Here is a 21,372-nt window from a genome sequence, read left to right as displayed (position 1 = left end):
GTCTCTGAGTAGCCATCTCCCTTCCATTGAGTGAGGACACCCATGCCTGCTGTGCGCCCAAGAGTGGGGGAGGCCATAGGTGGGAAGGGGTCTTGTGAGCTCGAGAGGCCTGGCCAGGGCCTTTTTCAGCCCACACTGGCCTCAGGCCTACCAGGGGAAGAGGCAGAAAGGCAGGAGCAGACAGAGGGGTCCTTCCATGGCTCCCTGTCACCCTCTGGCAGAGGCAAGCTCACTCTGACCTCTGTTCTCTTCCATCCTGGGCACACCCCTTGGGAATGTGATGAAAACCACAAACCCCTCCACAGAAAAATGCACATCCTCACTGAATGTGGCTTGTGGTTTCAGAGCAGAGGAGCCCTTTGGCCCAAAAGGGCTCAAGGGACTAAATTACTTTTCCCCTCTTAGCTACTGCACGTTGTCCTTCACATCCTTCATCAGCATCCCCAGTGCCTGGCGTTAACCTCACTCTGACCGGTGAGTCTGTGCTCTCAGTAGGACTGAGTTCCCGGTCAGAGCCTGTGGGCCCCAGTACCCAGCCCAGGCATGGGTGGGGTCAGAAATGTGAGAGGGTCACAGAGGGAAGAATGGCTGGGCAGTCCCTGGTGCTCCCTGGGCTCTGCTCTGATGGGCGCAGAGGGAACTAAAGGGGCTGTCATACTTCCATCCTGCTTCCCCCTCATTCACATTCCAGAATCAAAAATGGCCCCTATTAGGGGTGTCCCTCAGATGCAGTTCTGGGGTGGGGCTGTGTCCACCCTTTGAGGCCAGGGATCCTGAGAAGGGCAGGCAGTGGCTCTCCTTCAGACTAGGTCCCTAGGGGTGGACCCAATCTCTTAGACTTGGAGATCTCTTCTGGGAACACAGTGCCAAATGACGAAAAACTACAAGGAGCTTGGACAACCTGTATTATCCTTTATTTTCTTAACATATAGTGAAATTCCAACTCCAAAGAGACATATATGCAGAGCAGACAGAGGCAGGGTCCTGGTACGCAGCAGCCAGAACTGGGCAGTGGGCGGGTCTGCTCCCTTCTCCCCTCCAGCACAAGCCTCACGCCTCCTGGCCCCTGGCCATTGCCCAGGCAGAAACCAAGAAGCTGGGAATGACAGGAGCCATTCTCACAGTCCAGGGAGTAGCCAGAGGCTGGCCTCGGCTGCTAGGCCTGGCCAAATCATAATCTAGCCGTGGGACCTTGAACCTTAGTTTCCTTGTCTGTTAAATGGGCTAGAAGTCCTTGCTAAGAAATGGAGAAGAGAGTGTGTGGATACCGTGATGCATCAGTGACCATTAGGGCCTCCTGGTCGTCCCACTGCTTCTAGATACCTATGTTGTGTCTCTCAGTTTTTGTTACTGTCGTGGCTACAGGCACATAGGGGCACCTGCTCCGGCCCTGGTGGAGTTGAGTGGACTGTGTGTATAGCTGCCCCCAAAGCAGACTCTGGACTCTGAACTGTCCTTGGGCTGCAGTGGTAGCCACTTCACCAGGTCAAGGCCGCCTCTCCCCTCCAGGTAAAGGAGAAAGAGAAGGCTGTGGCCCAGGGTCACACAGGGAGCCTGTGCAGATCACCCAGCTGCTGAAATACCTCCAACCAGGAGCTCAGGAATAAGGGGGGAGTCTGCTCCTCCCCACCCCTCCCAGGACCAGCCAGGGGCTTGGAAGCCCCCCTAAGGGTCCAACAAGGGCATCTGCCTCCGTGAGCTGATCCACATCATGGTCATCTGTCCTCAGGCTTGGGGCTTCAGATAACCAGCTGCCCTTTAATAAACACACCTGCATAATGGTGACCTGTGTCTACACTGGAGGAAGTGAAGAACCGAATAAAGAGCAAGATGATGCGACAACGGGTGGAAAATACCAGCTAGACTCAGTGAAGGGACGTGAGTATTCATCCTTCACCCTCCGAGGAGCCTTCCTTCTGCAACAGCAGACCCTGTCCGGGAAGCCCCTGCACAGGAATGAGCCCTGCTTGCCCAGGAACGGGAACTTCCGATGTTCTGTGCTATGTGTTGCTCTCTGCTTTGAACATGGATGCATATGTACACATGTTCACATGGACGCTAGGTACAGCTATAAACTCGGGGAGAGAACCAGGGCAAATGGGAGAAGAAGCGCCAGTCCAGACTACATCTTGCCGAACCCGCGGTGTGTCTACACTTACAGAATCCTACAGAGGGGCCTCAGGCCCAGATAACTCTCCGTGTGCCTGCCACTTTACAGATGGAGTCACTGAGGCCCCGAGATGAGGATGATCCCAAGGTCATGCAGCAAGTCCAGTTGGGGGGCGGGGGGAGGACGGGGCTGGAAGCAAGCTGCACTGCAAGGACGAAGCTTTTCTGCCACTTGCACCCACCACTGCCCCTCGTGCGGGCTCTTCCCCTCAAAGCACCCTAAGGAGCAAAGTGCATGTTCTGAGAAGGAGGGCCACTCCCAAAGGCACAAAGCAATAACAGTGGAGCCCCAGGCACCGGCGGCAGGTGAGTTGGTGAGCAACTTGGAGATGAGGGGGATTTTCGGGCACACCTCCAGTCACACTCTGAGGGGACAACTTAGCAGGGCAGGTCCCTCTCTTTCACCTCCTCCGTGACTTCAAGGGAGTGAGTAATTGGTAAATCTGGGTCCCCAGGAAGCCCCGAGGCCAGGAAACAGAGAAAGAGAAAGAAAGTGATAGAAACAGCCCCAAATCACGCTTGACCACGCAGTTCCTGCGGGTCTTTGGGAAGTGACATTGGCCAGCTTGTCAGAGTGTCTACAATATGGATTTCAGCCCTCCCCTCCCTCCGCCCGCCCCTGGCCCCGCTCCCCACGTGGGTGCCTGGGCCAGGTCGCCTCTATTTGGGCTTCATCTCCACCCTGGCGTGGATGTCGTCGCCATCCAGGTCGTACTCCTCCACCTGGCCGCTGGTCCACACCTTCACGCGGTCTGCGAGGTCGCTGCTGCGTGGGGCCAGGATGAAGTCATAGATGAGCACTGCCAGGGCTCCCCCGATGAATGGCCCCACCCAGAAAATCTAGGAACAGAGCAGGCGTGCTCAGGGGGTGTCTCATGGGGCCTTCCAGACTGCGCTGAAGGCCCCCTCTTCTGGCATGCTCTCCCCGAGTTCCCCACCCCTCACCCCATTGGATGGGTTCTCTTGCCCCTGTGCCTGGGACAGGGGCAGGCAGTGCTGAACCCCAACATCCTGATTCCAGTGCCCCCAGAACTGGCCCAAGCCACAAGTGAGGTAGTGGGCATCTCCCTGCCACTGTGTGGTCCAGCTCAGGGTGCCTAGTGTGGTCAGAACAGCCCCTTCCTGAGGGTGGCCACTGCCCCACCCTCCCCAGCTTTGGAGGGGCCACAGGAAAGTCTAGTCTGATAAAAGGTTGGCCTGGAATGGAAACCTCAACAGCAAGAACAGCTCAGTCCACTGAGCTCTTCCTCCATCCTGATCTCAGCTTACAGGTGGTGAGGTCGTTCATGCTCCCGGCCATCCCGGGGGGCAGGTAGGTCCTTCCACACCCCACTTCACAGGCCGGGAAATGCAGGCAATGAGACGGCCAGCAGCCCACCCAAGGTCACGCTGAATGGGAAAGTGGCGGAGCCAGGATTCGGGCCTGGCTCTCGAACACACTGCTGGGAGGACGTGGGGCAGGTCTGAGCTGGGCAGGCAGAGGCCTGGCGTACACTGCCTGAGGTGTGGCCCCATCCGCCCCTCATCTCAGGCCTTGGTTCTCCCTCTGCCCTGGCTGTCTCCCAGAACCTCCATGATGAGAAAGGATGCTGCGAGGTGGGGTGGGGCCTACCATGGGCACCAAAGCCTCCCCCCTTCCTCCACGGGGAGCCTGCCACCCCTTACCCAGTGATCCTTGAAGTTGTGGGTGATCACCGAGGAGCCAAAGGACCGGGCAGGGTTAATACCGCAGCCGGTGTAGTCGATCTGTGAGAGAGAAGGGGCACGCGGGCGGAGGGGGGACAGAAAGGGAGAAAGTGACCCAGAGAGAAAAAACAAGGAGGTGACGATCAGACCCAGAAAGAGAGGGGCACACTGACCCAGAAAGATGGTCAGGAGGTCCCTGTGCTTCCCTCTCCTGGGTAAGACCCAGCCCCCCAGCCCCAAAGAGCTGATCCCCTCACCCCAGGGCGTGAGCCCTGTCGGGGGTTCCATCCGCTGCCCCTGACAGGGCACTCCGACAGCCCCTGCCTGGCCCTGCCCACCCCACCCCTACCTGGGAAGACTCCCCACTCACCGCCAGCAGGTGTCCCAGGGCCACAGAGAAGCCGATAGCAAGAGGGGCTGAGCCCCCGAGGTCACGGCGTCTCCGGTCAGTGGTGGCCAGCACACACAGCACCAGCTGCAGGGTGCCGATGATCTCGATGCCCAGGCCTTGGCCCGAGTTCACGCCAGAGGCCAGCTGTAGGGGAGAGGGATGGCAAGCCTCGGTGGGGACTGTGTCCCAGGCCCCCCAGGCCCAGGCACCAAGGGCCAGACCTTCAGTGCCCTGAGAGCCCATCGCATCAGCCCCTGGCTGAGCCTGGAGGGGCCTAGGCCCTGCCCAAGCACACACAGCTGATAGTGGGCGTCAGGCCTTGTCCTCTCCCATATCTGTTGAGGAAGCACCAGCTTGGCCCCTGGTACCTGCCTAGACCCTGCAGGCTCTGCCTAGAGGCCAGAGAGGCCTGGAGTGAGGTGGGTCATCTGCATCCAGCTACACTGAGGCCAGGGTACCCTGGGGGTACTAAGGCCACAGGCAAGGGGTGAGCCCCAGGCATGGGAGGTGATGGTCAGGGACACTCATAGGAGAAGAGAAGCAAAGGGGTGGCAGGGCCCATCTGGAGACATTACTTCATGCCCCCAAAGTCCAGAACATTCCACCCCATCCTCTGCCTCATCCCAAACTCCCAAAGCTGGGAAGGGTCTTGCTCCGTGAGCTGGCCTGGCTCCCTTTGTGCCTCTCTCCTTTGTGCCTTCTCCCTTGCTGCCCCCACCCTCTGTCTCCTTCCCCACCTCTGTCTGTCTCTCCCCTGGTCCAGTGTCTCTCTCCTACTTCTTTCTGGCCCTGCCCTCCCTGTCTGCTCCCTCCCTCTTCCTCCTGGCCCGGCCCCCCTCCCTCTCTCTGGCCACATCGGCTCCGCCACCAGCATCTGGCTGCCACTTGCTCCTGGGCCACTTTTAGAAACATGACTCATGGAAAAAGAAGGGAATGGGACCTGCCATGAGGTCATCGAAGCCGTCCCCCTGCAGCTTCACCAGAAAGACCCCTCCCCAGGGAGTCCCTGCACCCCCCCCCCACGTGGGGGTCCCAGGGGCCAGGTCCTACACGGGGGAGCTGGGCCACATTGGCAAAGGCCCACTCTCAAAGGTGCCCGGATGTGGCCACGTGGGCTGCCTTCTCCCAGGCAGGGCTAGTGTGTCCAAATAAGCCTGCACTTGAAGTCTCATCCTGAGGGTAGGGGGTGTCCCCAAGGCCGTAGGGCATTTTGCAAAATCCTAGAAAAATGGGCACTCCACTCTCCAGAGGTTTTCTCAGCCCCACCCTGAGGCCATCTTACAAGAACAATTCTCTTCCCGCCTTTGTCTGCAGCCCTGGGTCAGAGGGAAAGTGACTCACATCCCCTCCCCTGCTTTGCAACCCCAGTTCTGGGCCTTTCCTGGCCCACCCCAGAGCTTTGGCCCCTCAGCTCAGCCAGCCCTCTGGGCAATGCCCAGTTTCTTCCCACCCCGAGGTGGGGCGGTGGATGCAGGAGCCCTGTGTTCAGGTCCCGACTCTCCTACTTGCTGACCCGATGAGCATGCCCTTTCCCCTCTCTGGTCCTCAGTTTCCCCATCTGTAAAATGGATCTAATTTTCCCTGCCCACTCTCCAGACCGGTTCAAAGGCGGTGGGGGCTGTCTGGGGGCATTTGGAAAGGGCTGCAGAGGCAGGAGCGACCAGAACAGTTGCGGTTTTTTTCTGATTCTTCCAGGTCTTATCCCCAGGATTGGGGGACAGGCAGAAGGGGAAGGGGCCTGCAGCACAGGGGTGTGGAGAAGGGAGTGAGGCCTGCCGGGAGTCGGGAGAAGCTCCACTGAGGCGAGGCTCGTACCAAGGCCCATCACACAGACACCTGCCACTCATCTCTGTGTCTGAGCTCTCAGGGAGCTCAGGGTTCCTCCTCCTCTTCTCTCCTCTGCTCTCCAGGGTCGGCCTAATTGCTAGCTGGCAGGAGTTCTAAAACCAGCCGTTCCAGGCTGATTAATGGAGCAATCGCTCTAAGTGGCTCCTGCCTCAACCTCCCGCATCCCCACCCCGCCACTCACAGACGTGGCCTGGGTGAGCTCATCTCCTTCCCTGGTTCTTAATCAGGTCTGAGCATCCCAGCCTCTGCTTTGCCCCAAGGCACCACTTTTTATGCAAGTGAGCAGAGCACAGGGCCCAGTGTCATACCCACAGCTCCAAGTCCACGGGAAGGGGTCACCTGCCCTGGGAACTTCGGGATATACGCCTTCCTGGCAGTCCAGAGCCCTTAGAACCTGACTGCCCAGAACCACATGGGTTAGTAAACCTCTCCCATTCCCGCCACCACCACCGTCAGGAAGCCTCCCCTGATTGCTTCAGTATCTACTGACCACCTCTCCTTCAACTGCCAATGCACTTGCATTACTTACACCTAGAAAAACTTGATAATTCAGAATTGGAAGGAGTAGTTAAACGTCTGTTGAAACGTGATGTCCAGGAAAGAGCAGGTAAAAATTCAATACATATGTTACTATTTACAACCTATTAAAGTTGAAACAATTGCTTCAATAGGGCCAATCCCAGTTGTGGTCACTTGTTATTGGAAAAAAAAATCAATGTTTGCACGTCCCCAGGTAGTTTTGACTGGCTCAGGTCTTATATTTTACTGATTAAGTAGTAAAAAAACAAAAAGTAACAGTTTTGTGAATGCAAGTATAAACAACAGAACAATCCACACAGTTAATCTGAAGCATCAGAAAGATACAAATTCTCCATTCATGAACCAAGCCCATTGATACCGACTCTCAAGGCCCATTTCAGACCCACCAACTCCAAGAAGCCTTCCCAGGCCCCTGGCTGGAATTAACTTCTGCCGTCGCCCCGTCTGCCCTCGCTGAACTGCCTGCAGCTGCTGTAGAGAAGCAGTCCTCCCGCCTCCTGTGTGGGTGCTCGTCCCGCCTGGCCTGGGCGCTCAGGGAAGACACGTCACGGAGATCTTCCCATCTCCCTCCCCAGACCTTGGAGTGGACATTTGCTGTATGGCGACAGAAGTGGCAGGGGATGCTAATTTTCTAAGACTTCCACCCTCTCTGGAGGCCACCTGGCTCCAGGGAAGCTCTCTGGACCCAGGGCTGGCTTATCTGCTTTCTAGCAGGGAGACCCCAGGCCAGTCACTAGTCTCCCTGGGCCTTAAAGGGCAGCCCATGCAAGGGCTCTGTGAGATGATGAATGAGGAGGCCAAGGCCCAGGGAGCACAGAGCAAAGAGAGGACCCTTGCCTGGGGTCTGTGCCTCCCACACTCCCAGGCCAAGGCGCTGGCTACCTACCCAGGGACCTGGCTATTCCCACCTTGGACTGGGGAGCTGGCAGAAGATGGCCCTGTAGCTGCCAGTGTGTCCTGGGCTCCAGGGTGGTGGAAGGCTGACCTCTCCAGGAAAAGGGCCTCAAACCCTCCCCATTGCCTATGGGCAGGCTGAGCAAGGTAGCTTCCAGGGCCCAGGGCCCCAGCTTGGCCTGGGCACCCTGGTGTCCCACTCTTGGGAATAGCAGGCTCCAGAGCCACACCTGGCTGCAGCTCTGAGATCTGCTTTTTTTTTTTTTTTTTTGAGGAAGATTAGCCCTGAGCTAACTACTGCCAATCTTCCTCTTTTTGCCGAGGAAGACTGGCCCTGAGCTAACATCCATGCCCATCTTCCTCCACTTTTTTTTTATATGTGGGATGCCCACCACAGCATGGCTTTTGCCAAGTGGTGTCATGTCCACACCTGGGATCCAAACTGGCGAACCCCGGGCCACTGAGAAGTGGAACATGCGAACCTAACCACTGCACCACCGGGCCAGCCCCTGAGATCTGCTCTTGAAGAACAGGGGATGGGAGACATTGAGGCCTGCCCCACCCACCCACTGGACTCCGCACTCACGGTGGGAGGGCCTCAGTGTCACCCCTCCATGGGTGTTCACATGTGCATGTGCCTCTGTGTCCACAGCTCTGTGCACCTCTGTGTGTCTGTATATATCAGTGTCTGCCTATCTGTGGGTGACCACGTATGACTCTCTCCTTTTCTTTTTTTGTTAGGTATTAAAAGATTTATTACATAATAAGTAAATGAAAAGTCTATCAAAGAGCTGTAAAAATTCTCAATCTATATGTGCCAAACAATATAGCCTAAAAATAAATGATACAAAAATTGACAGAAATATAAGGAGCATCTGATCAACCCACTATCAGAGTGAAAGCATTTAAGGACCTTTTCTTAGGAACTGATGGAATGAGGCAGTCAAATATATAAATAACATGAGCAGGGAGGATTGGAACTGTATAATTAATGACTTTGATGTAAGGAAAATATGTAAAACCCTGCACCTCCAAATTAGAGAATATACATTCTTTTCCAGGCCTGGTGGGACATTCAGACAAATGGGTCGTGTGTTGGCCAAATGTATCTCCACTGTCTCTGAGAATCCCTGTGACACAGGGTGTGTCTCTTACCAAGGTGGGCTCTGTGTACTGGGGGTCTCTGTGTGGCATGTGGCCCTGGATGGCCATACTGTGTATCTGAGGGCATTTCTGAGTGTGTCACCATGCCCTGTGTGTCACACATCCACACACAGGTCCCAGCCACTACTGACTAGGGAGGGGGGAAGAGAAGAGAAGGAGGGCCCCTTGAGCAAGAGAGAGAAAAGAGCAGGTCTCAAAGCCTGTTTAGTTGCTCTCAGAAGCCATTTCATCTCCCAGACAAGAAACAATACATAAAGCAATGAGTTCCTCCTTCCCCCACTCCTTCCTTTCCTTACTCCAGGGCAGACCCCACCCTCCTGCCAGGGGAAAGAAGGAGGCTTTACTGAGGAGCCCCCACCCCACTCTCCTGGAGTCCCAGGGCCTGAGTGGGACCAGCCAGACTTGAGAATGTGCTCCACGCCCACGTGTGTGTGCCCCCATGTACCATGTCCAGTGTGTGTGTGAGTGTGTGTGCATGTGTGTGTTAGTACAGCATGGCCGTGTGCACGCTGGAGCAACAGGAATAATGAAAAGCTGGGAGGCAGGAGGCTGGGGGCATGGTCCTGCCCTGCCATGATCCTCTATGCAACCTGGACAAGGCTCCACACACCTGTGGGCCTCAGTTTCCTCATTAGTAAAATGGCGGCCTTGGCCCAGATTCTAATCCCAGACCATCTCTAGAATTCCTCCCTTCCTGACTTGGGACCCCTGCCTCCAAGACCCACAGACATCCCCCCGGCTAAGGTCCAGAAACCCAAGTACAGGATTCCTTTCCACGAGGCCATCTGAACTGCTGGTCTCAACATGGCCCGAAGCCTGTGACGGGACCTCCCTGTACGCACCCTGCTGTACCCCCGCACAGCCAGACGCCCCCAGAGCAGCCCGGCTGCAGATAGATTCTGCTTACACACCCCTAATGACAGGGAGCTCACTGACTTGAAGGCAGCCCCTTCCCAATTAAAAAAAAAAAAACTCCTGCCTTACGTGGAGCAGACATCCGTCTCTCCAGTGGTCCTGACAGTGGGATTTCAGGCACTGAGAGGAACTGATGATGGGAGTGGGCCCTTTCCTGCCTCTTCTCCCACCTTTGGAGTCGGGGTTTTTAGTCTTCAAGTATGTGCACCCCACTGGACTGTGGATTCCTAGTTGCATGAAGACAGCCCCTCACTTTTCCCCTGGGAAGCACTGTGGGCAAGGAGCCCCTCTGGTCCTGGGGAGACCCCTGGCTGAGGGGACCCTGGCCATGACCACATTTTCCTGCCTACACCTATAGGGCTCAGCCCCAGACATTCGGGAGGCCCCAGACCCTTTGGCCCTCTCAAGGCCGTGATCATGACCCCCAGGGAGGCTCTGCCAGCAAGAACAGAGGGCTCCCTGTGCCCCCAGGAGAGATTCCCCATGCCACTCCCCAAGGGGCAAATGGGGGGCATGTTTGGCCTGCCTGGGGAAAGCCCTGGTGGGCTAACGCACCGGGAGCACCTGCCGGGTGGGGCCCTAGAGGAAGTGAGGAGCACTGTCTGGGCCCGAGCTCAGGTTGGGGAGGACTGCATGGAATTGGCCTGTGAGGAGCTAATGGCTCAAGGCGTGAGGGGGGCTGTGGCCCGGGAGACAGGAGCGAGGCGAGTCCCCTCAACTGAGGCACCTCCTTCAGAGCATCGCCCCTTCCACCAAGGGTTTCCCAGGAGGGGTGAGGGCCAGTGTCAGGTGGGCAACCCAGGGCCGCCAGGGCTGATCCAAGGGCTCTAACGGGGGAAGCAGCTCAGACTTTTCCGTGGTGAAGGAAGTCTCCACCGCAAAGGTCTTGCCTCTCTTGGTGCCCTCCCCCTCATCGGGTTCTGGCTGGAAACAGTAATTATACGTCCCAGCTGTGGCACCACCACCCAGCCCCCAGCCCCCTCCCTGGGCAGGCCAGGCTGGGCATGGCCGTCGGAAAACTCTGGCTTCCCCTTCCCCAGCCCACCCCCAGCCCTGGAGGAGGCAGGGGGGCCCTTCAACTGGGGGAGAAATGATGGCAAGGAGTGGGGGGACTCTCACTCTGTGGTTGGGGAAACTGAGGCCCAAGAAACTGAGGAAGGTTATGGCTGAAGTCAGACCCCTGATGCAGCAGGCAGAAGCATCCCACAGGGGATCAGGCCCAGAATCAGCAGGACTGAGAGAAGACCCCCAAAGAGGGGAGTTTGCCCTCTGCCTGAGCCCCCTAAGGGGCTGAAATCACAGGCTATGGGATGGCCAGGAATCCAGCCCCCTCCAGGATGCTGTCAGACACTGACCTGAATCATGAGCCTCACCACCCTCTGGAGCCCCAACCTTCCACTGTGACCCCGAGTCTGGCCACAACCCACGACCCCAGGCCTCAACATCCACTGCCCCTTTGCCTGTGTTCATGTACTTCCTCTGCCTAAAAGCCCCCTCCCTGGTGGGGTCTCCACATTCAGGCTCATGTGGCACCTCCTCCCTGAAGCCTTCCTGGTCTTCCCCAACCCTTAAGGTTAGAAGTTCTCTGGCTGCCCTGACATCTTTTATCACACCTGCCTTCTGGCCCCCATCACAGGGCAGCCATGCTTATCTTGCCCGGGCAGCTGTGCACACAGCTTATCTCGCCCAGGATCATGGGCTTCCCCAAGGCAGGGAGCCAACTGCTTCAGCCCCGCAGTCAGCCCGCTGCAGCCTCACAGTCTCGCAGTCCTGGGTCGTGTCTGCGGGGAGCGTGGGGAGGGAGCCACCAAGGGGAAGAGTAAAAAGAGTGGGCAAATGGTCAGGACTCCGAGGTTCACAAGCAAGCGAGCATCCTCCACTCCACGGAGCTCAGCCACACCCTGCTGTGTCCCTGTTTCACAGATGGGAACTGGGGATACACAGGGAGCTCAGTTGCGTGAAGTCACACAGGGTATTGGTGGCTGAGCTAGGGCAGGGGAGGCTGCAGCACCAACCCCTGCCTCTGAGCCTCTCACCCTTGGCTGAAATTAGAACCAGCAGGGAATCCTGCAGGCTGGACGGAGGCCCATGGTCTCTCCAGGGCGCATCCTGAGCCCTGACTCAGTGGGAAGAAAGTTGTCCCCACCATGTCCCCGGGGGACACCCCCTGACTCACCCCAACCACTTCCTGCCACTTCTTTCCCTATTTTCCTTGAAAATCTCCAAGCCAACAACTGGCTCCACCCAAGTTTGGGTCAGGGTGGGGCCCCAGGCCCTAGGGGCTGCGGAAGCCTCCCGAAGGGCTGGAGGAAAGAGTGTGTCACCTGCTGGGTAGACTGGACTCTGCCCCTCTTGAGGCCCTGAGGCCACCCCCCAGGTCCCTTCAGATCCCAGGTCCAGTGTCTAATAGGCAGCCTTGGGGGGCACACTTTCTCTGTTTCTAGGACCACGATTTGTGCTTCTGGACACCAATCTCCCATCGTGTGGACAGGGAGCGCCTGGGCCCCTACCACAGTGCTTGCAGCCCTCATGCTCAGCGTGGCCCGCCTGGGCTCCTCTCAGCCAAACCTCCTGGGAAGAGTCATAAACACCAGTGCATAGAGTGAGCTTGCTGGTGGTACGGGCGTGGCCCAGAGATAGCAGGAGACTGGGGCTCCTCTTAAAGCCTCAGGGTCCTCAGCTCCGAGGAAATTCAACAAGTCAGCAACAGAAAGGACCTGAGCCCAGTGTGCCCACCTCCTGGCCCAGGGCTGGCCCCGCACCAGGCTGCCCCTTTTCCTCCCCCATCTGCAACCTGTTCAGCCCAGGTGTTGGGGTGACTCTGGAAAATGGGGGCCAGGGAGGGGAAGAGACAGTGGAACAAGGCGTGGCCAGATCCAGATGGCACAGCGCTGCCCGCCCGCCCACACCTGCGTGGATGCCTGTGTTAGAGAATGTCAAGTGTGTTAGCAGATGCCCTGCCTGCCTGCTCCCTGAGAAGGAGGGTCAGCTGGTGGCCAGAAGGCCTGGGGACACTCCACTCCTCCCCTGTGAGGACCCTTTCCCTACCCCCATCATGCCCAACAGAGCCCAAATGTGAACCTGACCCTACCCAGTGGGCATTCCCTGAGGTCACCTGACTCTGCCCCCACTGAGAGACTAAGGCCTGGAGGGATGTGGCCTGCTGGAACGCTGTCCCTCACATCCACCATGGCCTCATCTTCCTCGACTAAAGTCTAAACTCCAGCCTGCAGGCTAATCTTCAATCTTAGGCTGGGCAGCAGTTGGCTCCACGAGGGGGCTGGGTGAGATGTCACTGTGACATGAGAAGTGCTAAGCCCCCCGTGTCAAGGCCATGCCAGCTGCCCTCTGCACCAGACCTTACCTCGCCTCCCCAGCTGCAGCACCAGGGTCTGAACTTTGGCTGGGAAGCATGAGGACAGTTGCTGTGATCACCCGCTGCTACCTCTGAGGAGCCCTCAGCCAGCTCCCTTACTGTCCCCACACCCACCTGCCCGCCCGAGGTCCTACCAGCCTCCTTTCTCTAGATCTGATTCCACCTCTCGGCTCCTTTGCCTCTCTCCTTCCCTGCAGGGGACACGCTCAGAGACGTCCTTCAAACCTCACTCAGCCTTTAGGGCCAAATTTCCCCCTGCTGTGGCCCAAGCCAGGTCTAAGTTTGCACTTGGCTGACAGGCTGGAAAGCCCAGGTTTGTGACAGCAGGCGACTACCGCCAATGCCAATTAGCTGTGCTAAACAGCCCTAGAGGAAATCTTTTCAGCAGCTGCCACCCAGTTGCCAACATCTGCTTATCATTAGTGCCCCAATCAAGCCAGGAGCGGTGGGCACATGCAGGTACACCTTCACCTCCACCCACGCTCACACAGCAGCACTAACGTGCTCACAGACACACTTCCAGAAACAGACACACACGGGAGCACAGAGCTTACACAAGCTCAGAGAACTATGCCGGCATCCACGTGTACATTCATATACACGGGCACACGCCACACCTCTCAGTGCCCGGCAACAGAGAGTAGAGCCCAGACAGGAGGTGAGATGTCCTCGCCCTAGCCCCACCCCGCACTGTAATCCAGGAAAACCACCTGCAAACAGCCAGAAAGTGTTCCCCCTCATCTTTGTCTGATTCCTGGGGGACAGAGGAGCGAGAGGGGCTTTTTCCTTGAAGGCAGCTTATTTGGGGACCTGTGTGAATGTGGGGGCTGCCGGAAGGCCTGTGTGGCCCCCCACGGGAGTCCTGCTCACACATTTGCAGACCTGGCCACAGACATGCCAGGCATCTGGCTCACGGTGGCTGGGGAGTGAGGGCAGAGTTTCCCCAGGGTCCAGGCTGCAGGAGGAGGGAGGCGGCTGCACAGGCAGGGCTGCCGAGGGCCAAGAAACTACAGCTGAGGGGTGAGGAGCTGCTGGCCCAACCACCAGCTGCCTCCAGAGCTTATTTCCCACAATAGATGCCCACAGGGGATATTGGCAAGACTACTATTCTCTGGGTCTCAGTGCCTGGCAGAAAACAGGCTCTGGGCTGCAGGCGGAGCTGAGTTCCAGCCCCAACTCTGCATGACCTCCAGCAACTTCTGTTCTCTCAGTTCCTCAGTGTCCCCATCTGCATAATGGGCAGAGGATGAGACCTGCGCTGTCTCAGCACCATCCTCGATTCCCCCACGCCTGAGGCCACCCCACTCACCTCGTTGCGGCCGAGTGAGTTGTCGGGCAGGGAGGAGGTGATGCCTGAGAGGATGGCAGTGGCGACGATGGCACCCACACACTGGGCAATGATGTACATGAGGGCCCGGAGGATGCTGATCTGGCAGCTGAGCAGCAGCCCCAGTGTGACGGCCGGGTTGAGGTGGGCGCCACTGATGTGGCCCACGCTCTGGGCCAGTGTGGCGATGCTCAGCCCAAAGGCCAGCGACACCTTCACGTTGTCCTGGGCCGCACCTGCTGTCTGGTTGCTCTTCACCGGGTATTGGAAGCCCAGGGCGGAACCAATGCTGATGAAGACGAAGAGGATCATAGCCAGGAACTCAGCCACCACTGCCCTCCAAAAGAGCTTCGTCTTGAACTCGCTGGCCATGCTGGCAGGGGGCTTGGCTGGAGACTGCTGCCTGGTGCTCAACTCCCTCCGAGAGCTGAGCCACAGCCCGGGCTGGGCCTATTTATAGGGCCCAGGGGGGAGGAGAGGAGGGGGGGCACAAAGGGAGGAAGGCCTCTCCTTGCTCCTGGCCCGCCCCACACCGCACGGGCCTCCTCTCAGCGATGGATGCAGACACAGCTCTGCTGTCGGCCTGCCAACTTTTTTTCCCTTCCTCCTCTCCCCCCTCCCTCCCTCTCTCCCTCCGCCCTCAGCCCTGCCCAGCCCGAGGAGGCAGGCAAGCGACAGCCACTGCTCTAATAGGCTTTGGGAAATTCCTCCAAGTTGGCCCCACTCAGGGGGCCAGAGAAATCCAGGTGTCCCCACCCTGTGTGCAAAGCTCAGAGGGTGCCCGAGGGCAGAGCCGGGCACTCGGGATGGGGCAAGGTGGGCGGGTTGGACTTGGCGGGGTGGACGTTGCCCTCCCTGGGGGCAGGCACCATGACCCTGATGGCCTGGCATCCCCATTCCACCCCAGAGTGGCGTTAGTCTGGAGTCCATGGGCCCAGGGCTCTAAAGGGGCAGTCTGAGCCTCTCACACTCCAGCTCAGGCCTGGCCACTGGATGTCACTTCAGGGATGTCCCCACGCCTCCAGCCCCACCCACCAGGCCTCAGTTGATGGGGACGTGGAGGTAACAGAAGGTGCACAAGCTGTCTGTGGCCCACCCTCCACTCTGTGGTCAAGGGCAGGCCTGAGATAGGCAAGGATCTGGGAAGCCCCCACTCTGGGAGCCCTCAAGTTTCTAGGAAGCAGTTTGAACTAGTGATCTGGGGGCAGGTGGGGAAGGTGAGGGCAGTTAAGGACTTTCCTCTCAAAGGCTGTGGCAGATCTCTGGGGAGACTGAAGGAATAGCAGCCTGACCCAGAGACGAGAAGGCCCAGGAGGGAAAGAGGAGAGAAGGAGGGAGCAAGGGAGAAACGGAGAGGCAGACCCGAATGGAGAAGGGAAGAGGAGAGGAGACAGACAGACACACAGACAGACAGACAGAGAATGAAGCAGAGTAATAGGGAAGCGGAACCATCAAAAAAATGGAAGTGAACGAGACAATCCCCAGGCAGAGGCAGGGAGACAGGCTGGGGCTGAGAGAAAGACAGAGAGCACAGATGGAGAGAGACAAACCGGGGAGAGGGGAGACAGGCCTGGACCCAGAGGCCAGAAGGAAAGGGAAAGATTGGGGAGGGGCGGGCAAGTAAAGGGGGAGCGACCAGACAAGCACCCCACCTCTGCAGACTCCTACAGTCCAGCCTGTGACTGTACATCCCCCAGCCAGAGGCCTAATGGCAGCCAACAAGCTGAGCAAGAAACTGGTCTCCTGGGCCAGGAGGCCCATCGGGAGTCTGGGCTCAGTCCCTAGCCTGCTGCACATAGTGTGGGAATGGGAGCAGGCAAGTCCCTAGAGGGTGGGGCCTCAGGGGCCCTTTCCTCCCACATCCCGCCTGCCCCGCCACAGTCCTACACGTGAGTGCTGGCTTCTCCCCATTTTATAGGTGGGAAACTGATGCCCAAGGAGAAGAAGCACTTCTCTGAGTTCTGTGTATGCCAGGGGCTGGGCAGGGGTGAGCACATGACCTTGTGCCTCATGTCCAGGGGCCATCTGCAGAAGATGACGCCAGCCCCACTGGCCACCCTGCTGCCCAGCTGCAGCACACACCAGGGCCACCCTGCCCCGGCGATCAACTGTCCAGGCATCAGCCTAGTGTTTGCGGGGGGCAAGAGGCTCACTGGGGGTGGAGGTGGGGGAGCCGTGTTCCCCTAAGTGTCTGTAAGTACAGGATGGAGTGGCCACAAGGCAGGGAGTCAGCATGTAGCCAACAGGCCCTGCCTGCTCAGAGAGCCCGAGCAGCCGGAGGTAATCGGTGCCTTATTAACCATCCAAGAGAGGGAGCCAGCCCCACTGGGCCACTTCCAGGCACCTCCTCCACATCCTCCACCCTGGGCAGGCCTGGCTCAGCTCTCCGCGCCCCAGGAGGCTTCCTCGCGCTCTGGCTCCTGGCCCCTGGCCCTGTGGACTTGTGGCAACAATGCCCCACAGTGAGGGGTTCTCTGGCCAGTGCCAGGGCCTCCAACCAGAACTCCCTCCCCAGGGCTGGGTTTCCCTCACACCCAGGCCTCAGAGGACAGCCCTTTGTCGCCTCTATCCAGGCAGGACCATTTCCCTTCAGGCCACAGGCTCCATGTCCACTGAGAGACATCCGCACCATCCTCCTTCCCCCTCCATTTCCAGGTCCCGACAGGGCCTGCACCAGTCCTTGCCCTATGCTTGGTGAAGGGCAACTTCTGACACCGGTAGGTACTGGGACCCAGCCCTCGGTCCCTGGGAGGGCTTGCAGAAGGCAGCTGGGAGAGCTGGCATCGGGCCCACAGGGGCCACTGGACGCAAGCTGGTCTAGGGGTGCAACACCACAGGAGAGGGGCCTGCATGGGCCCGTGTGTGCTCCGGGTTCTGAACCCCTGTCTGCGGGTCAGTCAGGATCCAAGCAACTGAGGACACAGGGTATGCTACCAGGTGTGAGGGTGAGAGTCCACTGGGACGTACTAATTTATCTGACAAATGTTTACTTGGCACGTGCCAGACACCCTTCTGGGTGCCAGGAGACAGCTACGAACCCAAGGGCCCACTCCTTGTCCTCGTGAAGCTTGCATTCTAGCACGTGAGGCTGCAGGCCCTGTGTGGGCACTCTGGAGGCCAGAGCATGTGACTGTGGAGGGCATGTGTGTGTGCGCGTGTGTGTGTGTGTGTGCGTATGCACTTGGCAGATGCCCATGTCCTTCAGAGCAGGGCGGGAGATAGGGACCCACGCATCACAGGGTAGGCAAAGCACTTTTGTCCAGGCAAATTAGGCACCTGCCAATCTCAGAATGAGAGGAGGGTCCTCAGGGCAACACCTCCGCCACCCCTGCATCTCCCTGCATCTCCCGCCCCTCCTCCACACCAGCTGGCCTCCACCTCAAATGCCACCATCATAGCTCCATTCCTTTGGAGGAAGGCATTGCCATCACCAGGAGGCGCCATCAGAATGCAAGCATCTCCAGAATAATGCCCACCTCATTCACCCACCATCTCCCATAATGCCAAGGGGCCTCTGTGGCCATGACCTGACCACATGGATGGGAAGGGGGAAAGGTCTGCACTGGAGCTCCAGACCCAGGAAAGCCCCAAACTCTCCACTTCCTAATCTCTGGTCTGCCACAAATCCAGAGCAACCAGTAGAGGAAGGAAGGAAAGAGCAGCTGGCTGAGGGCCCGTCTTCCCCACATCCCTGGGAGGCTGGGATGGTAAGTGATTTGCCAATGAACAGCAGAGCTGGGATTAGAACTCAGGACCCCGGGGCTGGCCCGGTGGCACAGCGGTTAAGTTTGCACGTTCTGCTTCTCGGTGGCCCCGGGTTTGCCGGTTCGGATCCCAGGTGTGGACATGGCACCACTTGGCAAAAGCCATGCTGTGCTAGGTGTCCCACATATAAAGTGGAGGAAGATGGGCATGGATGTTAGCTCAGGGCCAGCCTTCCTTAGCAAAAAGAGGAGGAATGGGAGATGTTAGCTCAGGGCTAATCTTGCTCAGGAAAAAAAAAAAGAACTCAGGACCCCTGATTCCCAGAGCCCAAGTCTGGTTCTTGGCCTGCCCGTCAGGAAGGGCCCCTGATGGACCTGGTGACCAGAGGGACAGTCCAGTTCTGCTGGCTCAGGAGCAAGTACAAAGGCTGCGGATCCAGGCCCCAGAGGTCTAGGATGGGTGAGGAGTGGGCATGGGAGGACCGTCTCAGCTTTCCTGCATAACGGGGAGGAGATGGGGGAGGACGCACCGGGCTAAAAGCTGGGAGGGGCTAGAGTCACCCCTGCGGGCCCACTAGTCTGGGAGTTTGGGCTCTGAGATGGCGCTGCCTCTACCCCGGCTCCTCCTCCAGTGTGGCCTGACTTGGCGGGCTCCATGTCCCTCCCATGGACAGTGGCACGGGCTCAGCCTCCAGAGCCCACAGGCCTGAGCCAGGCTAAATAAGGGGAGACTGTCCCCCACCCTGGCTCCTGAGCCCTGGGCGGGGCTTGAGGCCACTCAGGCCTGGTCACCGTCTGGGCCTGCTGGAGCAACAGCCTCGGCAAACGCTTTTCCAGATGTGCCCTGTTCCTGACGTGCCCGGCGAGACCTGAATTCCAGTCAGAGCTGGCTGCTCACAGGACAGTCTGGGCTTTGTCGCCTTCGGGATCCAGCGGGAGAATCTCAGGCTTTGTCCGGAGGTGCGTGCAAAGAACCTCAGGTGTTGGCTAAGGGTCCGGACCTCGGGCTGTGTGGGGAGAAGACGCCCCACGGGTGTGGCCACAGCCCTCACTCTCTTAGCCAGAAGCTTCTGGGGAGCGCAGGGCAGAGGGGCTGAGGGTCACGGACCCTCCCTTCTGGGCCTGGCAGGGACTCCCCCGCCCCCCCTGCAAGCCGGGTTGTGGGGAAACAATGATTTCATTCCCTCCAGGAGGCCCACCAGGGAGGTGGAGCTCGGGGTGGGGAGGGACTCAGACAGCAGGCTGGCCGTGACCATCCAGGCACCATCGGCTCACCAGCAGTTTGGATGAATTTTCCGGAATGGCTCAGGCTTTCCTGAATCAAGGCAGAGAGCAGCACCAAAGGAGAGTGGGAAGACGACAATGTCCCTGAGGGTCCTGGAGAGGGATGGAGAAAATCAGAGACCACCCCTCCTGGAGAATCCCTCTGACCTTGATCTGGGACCTGCCAGCCCTGGTTCTTGGCTGCTCAGACAGGGCCCATCTCCCTGACTCCCCACACTGGGGATTTGGCTCCAGGTGGAGTCATCCTCTCTGAGAGGCATAGCCATTCTCCTCTGAGGGGGAGCACAGGAAGGACCAGGCCCAGAGCACAAAGACCAAAAGGAAATGGGATGTCCCCTCAAACTCCTTGACCTAGTCCTCAAGGCTCTCCACTGGCCACCTTGTGCGGCACTCGCCACTACCCCTTCCCAACCCCAGACAAGGGCCGGGTTCCTGTGCCACCAGGCCCCCTGTGCCTGGATGTCGGTAAGCCACTCTTCCTCCTCTGCCACACCCTCCTTCCTCCTCCTTCCCAGGGACCCCTTGTCCACAGCAGCACCCACAGCAAAGGTCGGGGCTCACCCCAGCCTGGGCTGTCCCCCCACGCTCCATGGGGTGAGGCTGGGCCCGAGGGCAGGGCCTGGGTCTTCTCTTTCCCCATCCTCCGCGCCCCCAGGGGAGCTGAGCAGCAGGCTGAGCATAGCCAGAGACTCTGCTCTCTGGCCGTCTGATTCCCCAGAGAGACGGGGCACCCACCTTTCAAAGCAAGTGAATTCCTCTCTAACAGATAATTTAGGCGTCACACAATCTGCCTTAAATCAAAACCGGATTTAGCGGGCCACCAGTGATTCATCAGAAGCGGAACAATTTAGTAATTCTCTAAACTGCTGCCTCCCTTTCACTTCTCCTCTCGCTGCCCTCACCCCCACCGCTGCCTGCCCTGAGCAATAGCCAGGCTATCATCGGAGCGGGGTGGAGAGGGTGGGCGGGGATGGACACAATGTCAAACCCATTTCTGGAAACCAGGATTTTCTATTTTGATGTTTTCCCAACGTGCCAGCAATAGCACGATTGGATGCCACAGAGGATGAGCCGGAGAGACAGGATGGGAAAAGTTGCCCAGCCCAGCCAGGCTCTATGAGAGCATATCACACCGCATCCAGGGATGGGAGCGGAGATTCCAGAGTCAGGCTGGGCTCCCAGGCCTGAATGAGGGCGCTGCGAGGACGCGGGGCTGCCTCCATGCCCCCCTCCAACTCTGCTGGGACTGGAGGAGGTCCTCCAAGAGGGGAGTGAAGTCACCTTTTCCCCAGCCCTGCCCTGCGGGTGGGGAGGCATCCCTCACTTCCAGACAATGCTGGTGCTGGCATTTGTGCCGGGCTGCCAGCCACACCCTTGGGGCGGTGGGCCGGTGGGGCAGTGGGGCGGTGGGGCGGGGTGGTGGGGGGGCGCAGGCAGGACAGGGGCCTCTGCCTGGAGCTGGCCTCTGTGCTGTGGGTCCCTGGAAGGGAAGTCGTGGCTTTATGTGGAAGTGGTTTGGGAGCAATTTCCTCACACTGGGCACACACATGGCACTTCCCCTGTCCCCTGGCCTGGCTGCCCCTGTGGCTTCCCGCTCTACTCTCCAAGCCCCCTACCTCCTCCTGCCCTGGACCCTCAAAAATCTCCTGTCTCTGCCTTCTTAGATCACAAAGCATCAAGATTGGGAGAAGGAGGTCAGATAGCACTGGATCTGATGCCCTCATTTTGGGCATGGGAAACTGAGGCTCAGAGAGGCAAGGTGATATCCCGGGGTTCTTTGGTAGGTCAGGGTGAAGCCAGGACTGGAGTCCTGGTCTCCTGGTTCCTGCCCAGGCCTGGTCTGCCAGCCACACCCTGCCTCTTCCTCCTCCCTTCTCTGCTTGACAGGAGGCCACCTCCTCCTGGACTCCAGCAAGAACTCAGAAAATTGCCCCCCTGACCAGGAATCCAGAGGCCCGGGCAGTCAGAAGGTACCCGTAGGGGAGCCTGACTTTGACTCCCCCAGCCCCCAGGACCTGACATTTTCGTGTCTGCCAGCAGGCCTGAGCCAGCTAGAAGTGCTTCAATTCCCCAG

General features: G+C 58.6%; 1 protein-coding gene across 1 annotated transcript; it reads right to left on the bottom strand.

Moving 5' to 3' along the window:
* Positions 1-892: 892 nt before the first annotated feature.
* Positions 893-20,055, bottom strand: AQP1 (aquaporin 1 (Colton blood group)). The gene is made up of 6 exons (XM_001499632.6): positions 20,034-20,055; positions 19,290-19,391; positions 14,293-19,021; positions 4,226-4,390; positions 3,835-3,915; positions 893-3,009 (listed from the first exon to the last, which is right to left on the bottom strand). The coding sequence occupies exons 3-6, from the start codon at positions 14,680-14,682 to the stop codon at positions 2,830-2,832; spliced, it is 816 nt and encodes a 271-aa protein (XP_001499682.2). The 5' UTR covers positions 14,683-19,021; positions 19,290-19,391; positions 20,034-20,055; the 3' UTR covers positions 893-2,829.
* Between the last annotated feature and the right edge of the window lie 1,317 nt (positions 20,056-21,372).

The sequence above is a fragment of the Equus caballus genome, chromosome 4 (genome assembly GCF_041296265.1).
Source record: "Equus caballus isolate H_3958 breed thoroughbred chromosome 4, TB-T2T, whole genome shotgun sequence".
Lineage (NCBI taxonomy): Eukaryota > Metazoa > Chordata > Mammalia > Perissodactyla > Equidae > Equus > Equus caballus.
Note: the sequence above shows the minus strand (reverse complement) of the source record. Positions and strands in the feature narration are given on the sequence as shown.